This window comes from Macaca fascicularis, chromosome 2 (genome assembly GCF_037993035.2).
Source record: "Macaca fascicularis isolate 582-1 chromosome 2, T2T-MFA8v1.1".
NCBI lineage: Eukaryota > Metazoa > Chordata > Mammalia > Primates > Cercopithecidae > Macaca > Macaca fascicularis.
The window spans coordinates 26866131-26882059 of NC_088376.1; the positions used below are offsets into that span (position 1 = coordinate 26866131).

General features: G+C 37.9%; 1 protein-coding gene and 1 long non-coding RNA gene across 8 annotated transcripts in view; one reads left to right on the top strand and one right to left on the bottom strand.

The window, feature by feature from the left end:
- The window catches only part of ZNF385D (zinc finger protein 385D), a 990373-nt gene that overhangs the window by 840265 nt on the left and 134179 nt on the right, over window positions 1-15929 (top strand). For 2 of the 5 annotated variants that reach the window (XM_005545658.5, XM_005545661.5), the window contains one exon: window positions 842-952. The exons of 2 other annotated variants lie outside the window; for them this stretch is intronic. In XM_005545658.5, coding sequence (XP_005545715.2) covers window positions 842-952 — 111 coding nt within the window. Of the gene's footprint in view, window positions 1-841; window positions 953-2182; window positions 2234-15929 lie in introns of those variants that run through there. One more of the 5 variants, XM_074030899.1, reaches the window with a different exon arrangement.
- The window catches only part of LOC123571674 (uncharacterized), a 130236-nt gene that overhangs the window by 107140 nt on the left and 7167 nt on the right, over window positions 1-15929 (bottom strand). The gene's annotated exons all lie outside the window — the stretch shown is intronic.

Here is a 15929-nt window from a genome sequence, read left to right on the forward strand (position 1 = left end):
CTGGGTGTGGTGGTTCAAGCCTGTACTCCCAACTACTTGGGAGGCTGAAGTGGGAGGACTGCTTGAACCCAAAAGTTTGAGGCCGCAGTGAGCTATGACCTCGCCACTGCACTCCAGCCAGAACAACCACAGGACAAAGCCCTGGTGAAGGGACATTAAACTTTATCAGAGCTGGATTGCTGACATGTTTTTGTTGTTTGTCCTGTCCTGGAAACAGAATGGAGGGAGATAACTAATATCTGGCCCCAAATCTCTGGCACCCCCCATAGGTTAACATTCTATACTAGGTGCTCAACAAGTGATTGCTGAACGACTTAATGTCTCCATGTTTCAATTATTGGAAAGCAGGATTTGCATATTATATTCTTAGAGTCTAAAAGATACCAAACATAGCATAAGGTTGATGTTGGATAATGGTGTATAATTTATTTTCATGGCTTCCCAGCTGACCAGTCTATTTTGAAGTCCATTTTTGGGCAATGGTATAGACATACTTCTGTGTTAGATTGCTGGCATTAGCAATAACTTGAATTTTGATAAATCTTTAATTATATTTAAGGGTTATTAAACTGAGACAATTGTTGCTTTTAAATGACAAAAACAGTTAGCATGCAGACTCTAATGGGTACATTTATCATTTCCTTATCATACTGAGCTTTAGGCTTAACGTTATCTATTTTCCAAGAAAGTAAAAATGTTGTTTCTTAGAATAAAAAGGTTCTTTATAATGTGAGCAGTAGATTGAAGCTGTACAGATTGGTTCTTTAATGAAATAGGCAAAATTCCAATGGAACTGACAAGCTTTATTTCTATTTGTTGTATTTCTTTTTTCTCATTACAGATGGACCCGATTCAGAAAGCTGTAATAAACCATACATTCGGGGTTCCTCTTCCCCATCGAAGAAAGCAAATCATATCATGCAACATTTGCCAGTTGAGATTTAATTCTGATGTAAGTTTATCATTTAGTATTCACTAAAACAAACAAAAACCACACACACACACATTTTGCTGTTCTAATCTTGCAGGAGAAAAGATTTCTTAGACATTTTCTCCAGTAACTGAGCATGTCAAAAATTTGTCAAAAATTCAAAGATAACATTTTAACTCATGTGCTTTAATTTTGGAATTTATTATGTTTGGTTGTTCACTACAGAAAATTCACACATAAACAAGCTTATACACTTACAGTTTAATTTTTTTTTCTTAGTCTTTTGGGAATGCTACATGTAGGTAAAACTTTGGCTTTGGGAACAAATGGAACTTTTAATGGGTTACACTCTGAAATAAGATAGGTACCAAATCATATTTTAAGATCAAGATTTTGAGTTTATAAACTTTTTGCCTGGAATGGAGGCCTCAGATTCCATATTACTGCTATGTCCTCAATTATATTTGTGCTAGAGCACTCAAGTTGTCCTAGGAGTACTGGTATTTTAACAGGGGGTCCTACAGTCCTAGAACAACTCAAGCCTCCCAAGACTCTTCAGTGGAGAACATGTAGGAGGGAAACATTTGTGGACCTGACTGGTGCTTCACAAGTTATTTAGGGAGTTACTCACACCTTTTCTACCATTTCTAAGGACCAGGGTGGACTCTGGATCCATCACAGTGATACTAATTGTGATCTGTGGTCAAATATGTGTCTTCTCTTCCCCGCTAAACCTGCTTTGATATAGAGTTAATCCTGAGAGTTGCAGAAGAGAAAGGCAACATTGGTTTAGAAGGAATAGGAATTGGACAGCATTCACACTCTAGGAAAACAGGCTCCATCCTATCGAGGTACCATTTTCTTGTCCTAAGTTGATACACTGTGTGGAGATGACCAAACAGATCTGAATTCTGGAGAATGTTAAGCCTTCCAGTATTTAACCTCCCCAGTCAAGTAGATCTCTTAGATGCTCTGCTGATGAAGACAGGATGCAAGAGAATCGAGTATAGGAAATAGATGAGGCATAAACAAAATAGTTTATTCTTCTTTGAGGAGAACATTTCATTTTATTTTGCTTTTGTCTTAAGAACTCATACTTACTAATGCAATAATCAGGTAATTTTATAATATCCATTAACTTAAAAAAGAGAAGAGTGGATTGCCTGCATAACACTTTAGTCCATTTGGCCAGCTAAAGCAAAATACCATAAACTGAGTAGATTATAAACAACAGAAATTTATTTCTCACAGTTCCGGAGGCTGAGAAGTCCAAGATCAAGGTGCTGACAAATTCACTGTCTGGTAAGGGCCTGCTTTCTGGTTCCCAGATGACACATTTTCACTGTATTTTCACATGGTGGAAGGGATAAAGGAGCTCCCTTGAAGCTATTTTATAAGGGCACCAATCTCATTCATAAGGGCTCTGCCCTCATGACTTAATCATATCCCAAAAGGTTCCACCTGCTGCTTACTACCATCAGCTTGGGGGTTAGAATCTCAACGTAAGAATTTTCCAGGTATACAAATAATCAGACCATAGCAGCACTTAAGTGGTATTTGCTGCCAAAAACCAAAAAGAATATACCAAACCTATAACATTTTATGTGAAGGGATTTTTGTGTTTTTTAATGCTGAGTACCTTGATTCGAGTTATAGAAATTTACCATAGACTTGCTTAATTTATTAACAATAAAATATTCTCAAGTGATGATTGTAACATAATATCTTCAAGCTGTTGTAAAAAAGTCCTCTTAATACATAAATAAGAGTTCTAAACTAAATAGCTTCAACTTTGATCATTTTTAAATACTCAGCAAACAATTATATAGTTTTATAATTATTATTTTAAGTGGCTTTTTAGTTCTTTTCCTAAATTGTATTTATATTTCACTTTGAAACTGATCAGATAGTGACTTAAAAGTCTCCCAGGAGCCATGTTGTCAGCTTCTTATATTTAATGAGACTACTTAAAATATCTCCTCCTGCCTATGATTTCACTGTCAATATTCTCTTTATTAAGAACACTTCTGTTAAACTAGGAATTAGAAAGAAATTTCAAGGTCATTGAACCCAATCTCCTACTAAGTGCAAGAATTTCATCTCTTACATCCAGGCAAGGTCTTTTGCTTGATTATTCCCAGTGATGAGTCGCTTACCATTTCCAGACAATGGTTCTATTTTTGGAGTGTTTCTAATTCTGTAGATTGATGTCAAATTCATGATTGGACACTTTAGAAATATTGTCAGATATGCTTTAGAAAACATATACATTTTTATATATAATTGTTAATAATGTAAACTGATATGACACAACACATGGAATATGAATGTACTTTTCAAAAATGTAATCTTATTTAATTTCCTTGGTGAGAGAGTAGCAATTTATTTTGTTACTGAAGTTTCAAAGTAGAATGGGCATCAATATGTATTTATTAGGGACAACTGATTTCTCATTCTAACAACTTTGCTTTCAGGTCTGTCTGGCATGTTGTAAAAGGAACATGGCCAAGGTATTTGGAGATACGGACTAATCACTTTGGGTCATAATTAAACAGTTGCAGGCTTGACCATTTACCAGATGATTACTGTATTAGTCTTCTATTGCTGCTAAAATAAATTACCACAAACTCAGTGGCCTGAAACAACACAAATATGCAGGCTTATCTCAGCTCACTTTGTGTCTCTGCATCACATTTTGGTTTTTCTTTCAGTATTTCAAACTTTTCTATTTTTACTATATCTGTTATGGTGATCTGTGACCTTTGATGTTACTACTGTGATCGTTTGGGGACACCGTGAATGTCACCCACATAAGATGGTAAATTAACAAATGCTGTGTGTGTTCTGATTGCTCCACCATCTGGACATTCTCCAATCTCCCACCCTCTCTTTGGACCTTCCTATTTCCTGAAACACAACATTGAAATTAGGCCAATTTAAAACCCTACAATGGCCGGTTGCTGGCAAGACGGCCGAATCGAAACAACTCCAGTCTGCAGCTCCCAGTGAGATCAACGCAGAAGGCAGGTGATTTCTGCATTTCCAACTGAGGTACCCGGTTCATCTCATTGGAACTGGTTGAACAGTGGGTGCAGCCCATGGAGGGCAAGCAGAAGCAGGGTGGGGTGTCGCCTCCCTAGGAAGCGCAAGGGGTTGGGGAGCTCCCTCTCCTAGCCAAGGGAAGCCGTGAGGGACTGTGCCATGAGGAATTGTGCACTCTGGCCCAGATACTGTGCTTTTCCCATGGTCTTTGCAACCCGCAGACCAGGATATTCCCTACAGTGCCTACGCCACCAGGGCCCTAGGTTTCCAGCCCAAAACTGGGCAGCCATTTGGGCAGACACCAGACTAGCTACAGGAGTTTTTTTTTGTTTGTTTTTTCCATATCCCAGTGGCTCCTGGAATGCCAGCGGGACAGAATCATTCACTCCCCTGGAAAGGGGGCTGAAGCCAGGAGCCAAGTGGTCTGGCTCAGGGGTCCCACCCCCACAGAGCCCAGCAAGCTAAAATCCACTGGCTTGAAATTTGGGCTATCAGCACAGCAGTCTGAGGTTGACCTGGAATGCTCCAGGTTGGTGGTGGGACAGGTGTCCACCACTGCTGAAGCCTGAGTAGGCGGTATACCCTCACAGTGTAAACAAAGCCGCCAGGAAGACCGAACTGGGCAGAGCCCACTGAAGCTCAGCAAAGCCTCTGTGGCCAGACTGCCTCTCTGGATTCCTCCTCACTGGGCAGGGTATCTCCGAAAAAAAGGGCAGTAGCCCCAGTTAGGGGTTTATAGATAAAACCCCCAACTCCCTGGGACAGAGCACCTGGGGCAAGGGGTGGCTGTGGGCGCGGCTTCAGCAGATGTGAACGTTTCCCTGCCTGACGACTCTGAAGAGAGCAGCAGATCTCCCAGCACAGTGTTCGAACTCTGCTAAGGGTCAGACTGCCTCCTCAAGTGGGTCCCTGAACCCGGTGTCTCCTGATTGGGAGACACCTCCCAGTAGGGGCCGACAGACACCTCACACAGGGGAGCTCTCACTGGCATCTGGCGGGTGCCCCTCTGGGATGAAGCTTCCAGAGGAAGGAACAGGCAGCAATCTTTGCTATTCTGCAGCCTCTGCTGGTAATAATACCCAGGAAAACAGGGTCTGGAGTGGACCTCCAGCAAACTCCAGCAGACGTGCGGCAGAGGGGCCTGTTAGAAGAAAAACTAACGGAAAGGAATATCATCGACATCAACAAAAAGGATATCCACTCAGAGACCCCATACGAAGGTCACCTACATCAAAAACCAAAGGTAGATGAATAAAGATAGAGAGAAACCAGAGCAAAAAGGCTGAAAATTCCAAAAACCAGAACCTCTTCTCCAAAGGATCACAACTCCTTCCCAGCAAGAAAACAAAACAGGACGGGGAATGAGTTTGATGAACTGACAGAAGTAGGCTTCAGAAGGTGGGTAATAAACTCCTCTGAGCCAAAGAAACACATTCTAACCCAATACAAGGAAGCTAAAAACCTCGAAAAAAGGTTAGATGAATTGCTAACTAGAATAACCAGTTTAGAGAACATAAATGACCTGATGGAGCTGAAAAACACAGAGCGAGAACTTCGTGAAGCATACACAAGTATCAATAGCCGAATCGATCAAGTGAAAGAAAGGATATCAGAGATTGAAGATCAACTTAATGAAATAAAGTATGAAGACAAGATTAGAGAAAAAAGAATGAAAAGAAACAAAGCCTGCAAGAAATACGGGAATATGTGAAAAGACCAAATCTACATTTGATTGGTGTACCTCTAAGTGACAGGGGGAATGGAACTAAGTTGGAAAACTTTAGCATATTATCCAAGAGAACTTCCACAACCTAGCAAGACAGGCCAACATTAAAATTCAGGAAATAGAACACCATAAAAGATACTCCTTGAGAAGAGCAACCCCAAAACACATAATCATCGGATTCACCAAGGTTGAAATGAAGGAAATAATGTTAAAGGCAGTCAGAGAGGAAGGTCAGGTTACCCACAAAGGGAAGTCCCTCACACTAACCATGGATCTCTCTGCAGAAACTCTACAAGTCAGGAGAGTGGGGGCCAATATTCAACATTCTTAAAGAATAGAATGTTCAACCCAGAATTTCGTATCCAGGCAAACTAAGCTTCATAAGCGAAGGAGAAATAAAATCCTTTACAGACAAGTAAATGCTGAAAGCTTCTGTCACCACCAGGCCTGCCTTACAAGAACTCCTGAAGAAAACACTAAATATGGAAAGGTAAAACTGGTACCAGCCACTGTAGCAATATACCAAATTGTAAACACCATCGACACTATGAAGAAACTGCATCAACTAACAGACGAAATAACCAACTAGCATCATAATGACAGGCTCAAATTCACACATAACAATATTAACCTTAAATGTAAAAGGGCTAGATGCCCAAATTAAAAGACACAGACTGGCAAATTGGATAAAGAGTTAAGACCCATCAGTGTGCTGTGTTCAGGAGACTCTCATGTGCAAAAACACACAGGTTCAAAGTAAAGGGATGGAGAAATATTTACCAAGCAAATGAAAAGCAAAAAAAAAAAAAAAAAAAAAAAAAAGCAGCAGGGGTTGTTGCAGTCCTAGTCTCTGATAAAACAGACTTTAAACCAAAAAGATCAAACACAACAAATAAGGACATTACATAATGGCAAAGGGATCAATGCAACGAGAAGGGCTACCTATCCTAAATGTATATGCACCCAATACAGGAGCACCCAGATTCATAAACCAAGTTCTTAGAGACCTACAAAGAAACTTAGATTCCCACACAATAATAGAAGACTTTAACACTCCACTGTCAATATTAGACAGATCAACGAGACAGAAAATTAACAAAGATATTCAGAACTCAGCTCTGGCCCTAACAGACATATACAGAACTCTCCACCCCAAATCAATAGAATATACATTCTTCTCAGCATCTCATTGCTCTTATTCTAAAATTGACCACATAATTGTAAGTAAAACACCCCTCAGCAAATGCAAAAGAAAGGAAATCATAACAAACAGTCTCTCAGATCACAGTGCAATCAAACTAGAACTCAGGATTAAAAAACTGACTCAAAACTTCACAACTACCTGGAAACTGATCAACCTGCTCCTGAATGACTACTGGGTGAATAATGAAATAAAGGCAGAAATAAATAAGTTCTTTGAAACCAATGAGAACAAAGATACAATGTACCAGAATCTCTGGGATACATTTAAAGCAGTGTGTAGAGGGAAATTTATAGCACTAGATGCCCACGAGAGAAAGCAAGAAAGATCTAAAATTGAACACCCTAACATCACAATTAAAAGAACTAGAGAAGCAAGAGCAAACAAATTCAAAAGCCAGCAGAAGCCAAGAAATAACTAAGATCAGAGCAGAACTGAAGGAGATAGAGATGTGAAAAACCCTTCAAAAAATTCAATGAATCCAGGAGCTGGTTTTTTGAAAAGATCAACAAAATAGATAGACCGCTAGCAAGACTAATAAAAAAGAAAAGACAGAAGAATCAAATAGACGCAATAAAAAAATGATAAAGAGGTATCGCCACTGATCCCACAGAAATACAAACTACCATCAGAAAATACTATAAATACCTCTATGCAAATAAACTAGAAAATCTAGAAGAAACGGATAAATTCCTGGAACCATACACCCTCCCAAGTCTAAACCAGGAAGAAGTCAAATCCCAATAACAAGTTCTGAAATTGAGGCAGTAATTAATAGCCTACCAACCAAAATAATTCCAGAACCAGATGGATTCACAGCTGAATTCTAGCAGAGGTACAAGGAGGAGCTCCTTCTCCAACTATTCCAAACAATAGAAAAAGAGAGACTCCTCCCTAACTCATTTTATGAGGCCAGCATCATCCTGATACCAAAACCTGGCAGACACACAACAAAAAATAAAATTTTAGGCCTATATCCCTGATGAACATCAATGTGAAAATCCTCAATAAAATACTGGCAAACCGAATCCAGCAGCACATCAAAAAGCTTATCCACCATGATCAAGTCGACTTCATCCCTGGGATGCAAGGCTGGTTCAACATACGCAAATCAATATACATAATCCATCACATAAACACAACCAATGACAAAAACCACATGATTATCTCAATAGATGGAGAAAATGCCTTCAACAAAATTCAAAAACCCTTCATGCTAAAAACTCTCAATAAATTAGGTATTGATGGAACGTAGCTCGAAATAATAAGAGCTATTTATGACAAACCCACAGCCAATATCATACTGAATGGGCAAAAACTGGAAGCATTCCCTTTGAAAACTGGCACAAGAGAAGAATGCCCTCTCGCACCACTGCTATTCAACATAGTATTGGAAGTTCTGGCCAGGGCAATCAGGCAAGAGAAAGAAATAAAGGGTATTCAACTAGGAAAAGAAGAAGTCAAATTGTCTGTTTGCAGATGTCATAATTGCACATTTAGAAAACCCAATTGTCTCAGTCCAAAATCTCTTTACGCTGATAAAAACTTCAGCAAAGTCTCAGGAGACAAAATCAGTGTGCCAAAATCACAAGGATTCCTATACACCAATAATAGACGAACAGCCAAATCCTGAGTGAACTCCCATTCACAATTGCTACAAAGAGAATTAAATACCTAGGAATACAACTTACATGGGATGTAAAGGACCTTTTCAAGGAGAATTACAAACCACTGCTCAAGGAAATAAGAGGACACAAATGGAGAAACATTCCATGCTCACGGATAGGAAGACTCAATATCGTGAAAATGGCCATACTGCCCAAAGAATTGGTAAGATTCATTGCTATCACCATCAAGCTACCATTGACTTTCTTCACAGAATTAGCCAAGACAATCCTAAGCAAACAGAGCAAAGCTGGAGGTTATCACACTACCTGACTTCTAACTATACACAAGAATACAGTAACCAAAACAGCATGGTATTCGTACCAAAACAAATACATAGATCAATGGAACAGAACAGATGCCTCAGAAATAACACCACACATCTACAACCATCTGATCTTTGACAAACCTGACAAAAATAAGCAATGGGGACAGGATTCCCTATTTAATAAACGGTGTTGGGAAAACTGACTAGCCATATGCAGAAAACAAACTGGACCCCTTCCTTACACCTTATACAAAAATTAACTCATGATGGATTAAAGACTTAAATGTAAGACCTAAAACCATAAAAACCCAGAAGAAAACCTAGGCAATACCATTCATGACATAGGCAAGGGCAAAGACTTAACGACAAAAACACCAAAAGCAATGGCCACAAAAGCTGAAATTGACAAATGGGATCTAATTAAACTAAAGAGCTTCTGCACAGCAAAAGAAACTATCATCGGAATGAACAGGCAATCTACATAATGGAAGAAAATTTGTGCAATCTATCCATCTGACAAAGGGCTAATATCCAGAATCTGCAAGGAACTTAAATTAAAAAAAAAAAAAAAAAAAAAAAACCACCAAAAAGTGGACAAAGGATATGAACTTCTTAAAAGACATTTATGCAGCGAAAAAACATACGAGAAAAAGCTCATCACCACTGGTCATTAGAGAAATGCAAATCAAAAACACAATGAGATATCATCTCAAACCAGTTAGAATGGCAATCATTAAAAAGTCAGGAAACGGCAGATGCTGGAGAGGATGTGAAGAAATAGGAATGCTTTTACACTGTTGGTCGGAGTGTAAATTAGTTCAACCATTGTAGAACATAGTGTGGCGATTCATCAAGGATCTAGAACCAGAAATACCATATGACCCAGCAATCCCATTACTGGGTATATACCCAAAGGATTATAAATCCTTCTACTATAAAGATACATGCACATGTATGTTTATTGTAGCACTATTCACAATAACAAAGATTTGGAACCAACCCAAATGCCCATCAATGATAGACTGGATAAAGAAAATGCACATATATACCATGGAATACTATGCAGCCATAAAAAAGGATAAGTTCATGTCCTTTGCAGGGACATGGATGAAGCTGGAAACCATAATTCTCAAAATATCACAAGAACAGAAAACCAACCACCACATGTTCTCACTCATAAGTGGGAGTTGAACAATGAGAACACATGGACACAAGGAAGGGAACATCACACACCAGGGCCTGTTGGAGGGTCAGGGGGCTAGGGGAGGGATAGCATTAGGAGAAATACCTAACGTAGATGACAGGTTGATGGGTGCAGCAAACCACCACAGCACGTGTATACCTATGTAACAAACCTGCATTTTGCACATGTACCCCAGAACTTAAAAGTATATATATTTAAAAAAAAAAAAAAAAAAAAAAAAAAAAAAAAAAAAAAAAAAAGGGCCTGTATGTATTTAAGTGAAAGAAAGAGTCACACATCTTTTCATCACGTCAAAAGCCAGAAATGATTAAGCTTAGTAAGGTACGCATGTCAAAAGAAGAGTTAGGCTGAAAGCTAGGCCTCTTGTGCCAAATGGTTAGCTAAGTTGTGACTGTAAAATGAAAGTTCTTGAAGGTAATTAGATGGGCTACTCTAGTAAACACATGAATGATATGAAAGCAAAAGAGCCTTATGTTTGATATGGAGAAAGTGCTAGTGGTCTTGATAGAAAATCAAACCAGCCATACCATTTCCTTAAATCAGAGCCTAATCCAGAGGAAGGCCCTAACTCTTCAAATCTATGAAGGCTAACAGAGGTGAGAAAAAATGTCTGAAGCTGGGAGTGGTTGGTTCATGAGGTTCAAAGAAAGAAGTCGTCTCCACAACATAAACGTGCACGGTGAAGTTCCAAGTGCTGATGTACGAGCTGCAGCAAGTGATCCAGAAGATCTAGTTAAGGCCATTGATAAAGGTGGCTATACTACACAACAGATTTTAAGCATAAACCAAAGAGCATTCTATTGGAAGATTATGCTATCTAGGACTTTCCTAGCTAGAGAGAGAGAAGTCAATGCCTGGCTTTAAAGCTTCAAAGGACAGGCTTAGTCTCTTGTTAGGAGCTAATGAAGTTAGTGTCTAAATTGAAGCCAGTGCTAGCTATTACAAAACTCCTAGGGCCCTTAAGAATTTCACTAAATCAACTCTGCCTGTGCGCTACAAATGCAACAACAAAGACTGGATGACAGTACATCTGTTTACATCGTGGTTTACTGAATATTTTAAGCCCACTCTCGAGATTTATTGCTCAGAAAAAAAGATTTCTTTCAAAATATTACTGTTCATTGACAATGTACCTCATCACCTGAGAGCTCTGATGGAGATGTTCAAGAAGATTAATGTTGTTTTTATGCCTGCTAACACTACATTCACTGTGCAGCCCATGGATAAAGAAGTAATTCTGACTTCCCACTCTTATTTAAGAAATATATTTTTAAGGCTATAGCTGCCATAGTTAGTTATTCCTCTGAAGGATGTTGCCCAAATCAATTGAAAACTTTCTGGAAAAAATTCACCATTCTAGATGCCATTAAGAACATTTGTAATTCATGGGAGGAAGGCAAAATATCCACATTAACAGGAATTTATAAGAAGTTTATTCCAACCTTCATGGATGACTTTGAGGGTTTCAAAACTCCAGTGAAAGAAATAACTGTAGATATTGTGGAAACAGCAAGAGAAGTATAATTAAAAGTAGAGTCTGAAGATGTTATTGAATTGATGCAATCTCATAACCTCCTCCTTTCATGGATGGAGATGCTTCTTTTGAACGAGCTAAGGAAGTCGTTTCTTGAGATGGAACCTACTGCTGATGAAGATGCTGTGAACATTGTTGAAATGACAACAAAGAATTTAGAATATTATATAAACCTGATTGACAGAGCAGTGTCAGGCTTTGGGAGTACTGACTCCAATTTTGAAAGAAGTACTAGTGTGGATAAAATGCTATCAAACAGCGTTTTATGCTACAGAGAAATATTTTGTGAAAAGAGTTCTAGATGCAACAAAGTTCATTGTTGTCTATTTTAAGAAATTACCACAGCTACCTCAACCTGAAACCACCACGACAATCAGCCAATAGCTATTACACTGAGGCAATACCTTCCACCAGCAAAAACATGTCTTGCTGAAGGTTCATGTTGTTAGCATTTTTCAGCAATAGCATATTTTAAAATTAAAGTATGTACATTGTATTTTTAGACAATGTTATTGCACAGTTAATACGGTATGGTATAAACAACTTAAATGCATTGCAAAATGAGAAAATTCACATGACTCACATTATTGTGATATTTGCTTTACTGGGGTCATCTGGAACTGAACTGCAGTATTTCTGAGATATGTCTATTATTTTACAGTTCTGAAGGTGAGAAGTCTGAAATGGGTCTCACTAGGAGAAAGTCAGGGTGTCTGCAAGGTTATGTTCTTTCTGCAGGTTCCAGGGGAGAATCCAGTTTCTTGCCTTTTTCAGCTTCTAGAGGCTGCCTGCATGTCTTGGCTTGTAACCCCATTTCATCTTCAAAAACAGCAAGGGCCAGCTCAGTTTCTCTCACCTGTAATCACTGTCTCACTCTTCTGCCTCCCTCTTCCACATTCACAGACCCCTGTGATCACAAAGGGTCCACCTGGGTAATTCAGGATAATTTTCTTATTTTAAAGTCAGCTGATTAACAACTTTATTTTCATTGGCTAACCTAATTCCCCTTTGTCATGTAATGTAACATATTCATATTTTCCTGTGATTACGATTTAAACAGCACTGGGAAGCCATTATTCTGTCTACCACAGATATCGCATTTTATTTGAATGTTTGACTTAGGTTTGAACTGAACTGCATGATCGTATTGGATAATAACTCATTGCAGTTTCTTTGGTCTGTATAAGCTAGACACATATGAATTAACTGCCCTTACACTTTCTATTGTTTTGAGCTTTGAATATCAGTCACGATTCAGTGCAAATTTTAAACATTGTAGTTTTATTTTTCAATAGGAAGATTTAATGTTGAGTTTATAAATGACATACCAACCTTTAAATTATGTTTTACAAACCAAAGTTAATCATTGCAGAATTGAAATACAAGAGTAGAAACTCTGTTAGAAATTTCAGAAATGTCTTTGTATGATATGTCAATAAAAGAAACTCATGTACTGGAAATGTTAAATTTGTTTACTTATTGACCAGCCATGTCCATAAGTACCAATTTTATAAAATATTTAGACACTGAATGCCAAGACTGATTGGATTTGCCAAATGATCCATATATAAGAAAATTATCTCTATTTAAATAACCAAAATCAAAATATACCTACCTATTAGATCATTTTAAACTCAAGAAAAGGCTTTCTAAGCCCAATGCAACAGCCCTTTTGTTCTTTCCAGGTAAATCTGGAATTTACCTTTCTATTTCCATTTTTAAACCTAGAATCTTTCTAGAAAAATAACATTGTAATTCAGCTGTATGCTTGGTTGAATCCTCTATCACATAGGAAAGTTTTGCCTTATGAACCTTTTTACATTTCAAAGCTTCTTCCCCTTCCAATGAAAATAATAGCTTGTAGTTCTTTTCATCTTTGTATCATGAAAATTCAATTTCCTTTCCCTCTAAACTTGTATTTATTTTTTTAACCCTTCCTATCATAAACTCTGTCATTTGGTATTTTGCCGTATCTGTTTCCTTTATGGTTCTTAATTTTGGCCCTGCAGATAACTTTTAAATGTCATAAATTATATTGCTTGCATTTTTAATCAGATTACCTTTTCATGGTGGTTTTTTCCTGACAAATCTCTTGATATTCATATGAAACATACATGGGGTTATGCCGAAACCTTCCAATTAAAGACTGAAGGGTTGTAATTTGTCCAATTATTTTATCAGCATCTTAAAATAAGCATAAATTACCATGTGACCTAGGCAAATTAGTAATGTGCCTTTGAAAGAGTACAGCAGGGCCAACAAGATGTAAGCTTATTAAGTGAAGTAGAGAATGGATACTCAATGATTCACTACAGAATGGGAAATAAGATCTCAAATCCCAAACTAAGGATATACAAGATTGTAGTATCTAAGTGTTATTACAGTTAACTTCTTAACAATAGAATTTCATAATACTTTAGAGGTAGAAGACACATACTCCTAATTTCACATGCAAAAGCTGAGATGTAGAGAGTATTGATTTGTACAAGGCCATTTGGTCATTAGCTGGCTAAGGACAATGTTCATGTCTCTGCTGTCTGTGCCTCATCTGGTCAAGGGAGGGCAGCAAGTCCATTCTGAAGTTTCAATGGTTGTTACAACAATGGCATGTAGGGAGATCTATATGTTTCCTGCTTAGTCAGGCTGCCCTAAAGAGAAGACCTGAAGGTTTCTTTCCTTATGGAACTAACTGGAAGGAGTTACAACTGCTATGGAAAGCCATTCAGCAGCTAGATCTCACTCATAAGAACTCATGAGTCCTCTTAAATGGTATTACTCATATTTAGACACACGCAAAAATTCAAGCATAAACATAACAAAAGTGTAAACAGAAATTCGTATTATTGAACTATAATACAGTAACAACATGTCCTTAATGATTCAGGACTGTCAAGCATTCATTATGTTGGGGAACTGTTTGATAAATCAGAAGGGAAGGAACCTCATGAGAGCATAACATTGCTTGGAGGCCTGATATCCCTCCAAAAGGGAATCCTTGGGATCATTACCAATATATTGACATATTTTCTAATGGCATTATAAAATAGAGATCAGCTGAGCGTGGTGGCTCACACCTGTAAGCCCAGCACTTTGGGAGGCTGAGGCAGGCAGATCAGGAGGTCAGGAATTCGAGACCAACCTAACCAACATGGTGAAACTCCGTCTCTATTAAAAATGCAAAAATTAGCTGGGCATGGTGGCACACACCTGTAATCCTAGCTACTAAGGAGGCTGAGGCAGGAGAATCACTTGAACCTGGGAGGGGGAGGTTGCAGTGAGCCAAGATTACACCACTGCACTCCAGCCTAGGCAACAGAGCAAGACTCTGGGTGGGGGGGGGGGAAGAAAAAAAGATAGAGATTATTTTTCTGTATTTTAGAACATAAAAATGTAGTAAAACTAAGCTGTATCTCTGAATTTAATTCATATCTCTTAGTCTTAACGTCCATTACCAGTGTGTCAATATAATGATGTTGTTGACAGGAGTATTTTTTCCTACCTAGTGACCAACTTAGGCTTCCAGTGACCAAATTAGATTATTAAAATTTCTTAAAATCATGTCTTAATATATCTTAATACTTATCAGTATTATTCACAGGATTGATGTTTAAAGGACATGCTATTTAGCTGGGTGAAAAACAAAAACTAATAATGGTTGTATTGGGGTCAACTATTCTTTTACTTCTTTATGTTCCAAATTTTCCTTACAAGCATGCTTGAATTTTATAAAGGAAAAGAAAATTATTGCATCTATTATGTTTTTAAGCTGCATATTTTGTCTCAAATTATACATTTTGATGGTCCCTAGTGGTCTGGTGGGTAGGATTCAGCTCTCTCAAATTATAAATTCCATTTTGAGGGCCTCAGTTGCAATTTTCTAAAGATGTCCTAAAAACATGCCCATGAGAATACCTAGATATTATCATTCTCACATTTAGACTGAGGATGTTATTGCATATCCTAAAAGAAAGGTTAATAAAAATCTATGCATGTGGGATGTACATTTATTCAAAAACCTGAAAGCCACTTCCGGGAAAGCAGAATGAAACTTTGGGAAAATCATTGCATCACTAATTAGACAACCTGATGTCTAGTGCTGCCTTTTCTTAGTTGGTCATGTTTCTTTGTCTCTTCATTGAACTTACAGATTCTACAATCACCTAATTTGAAATGACCAGCCATATCTCATAGTGATGTAAGACTTCATATGACACACTGAAACTGAATTATATACTCTGCAATGAATGAAACTGAAAGATCACTTTTATTTTGTAGAAAAAATTATGCAGTTATGTTTTAACTTTGAAGGTTAAATTCTTAAGAAATACCAAAGTTTGAAAATATTGCTATTTTTTTAA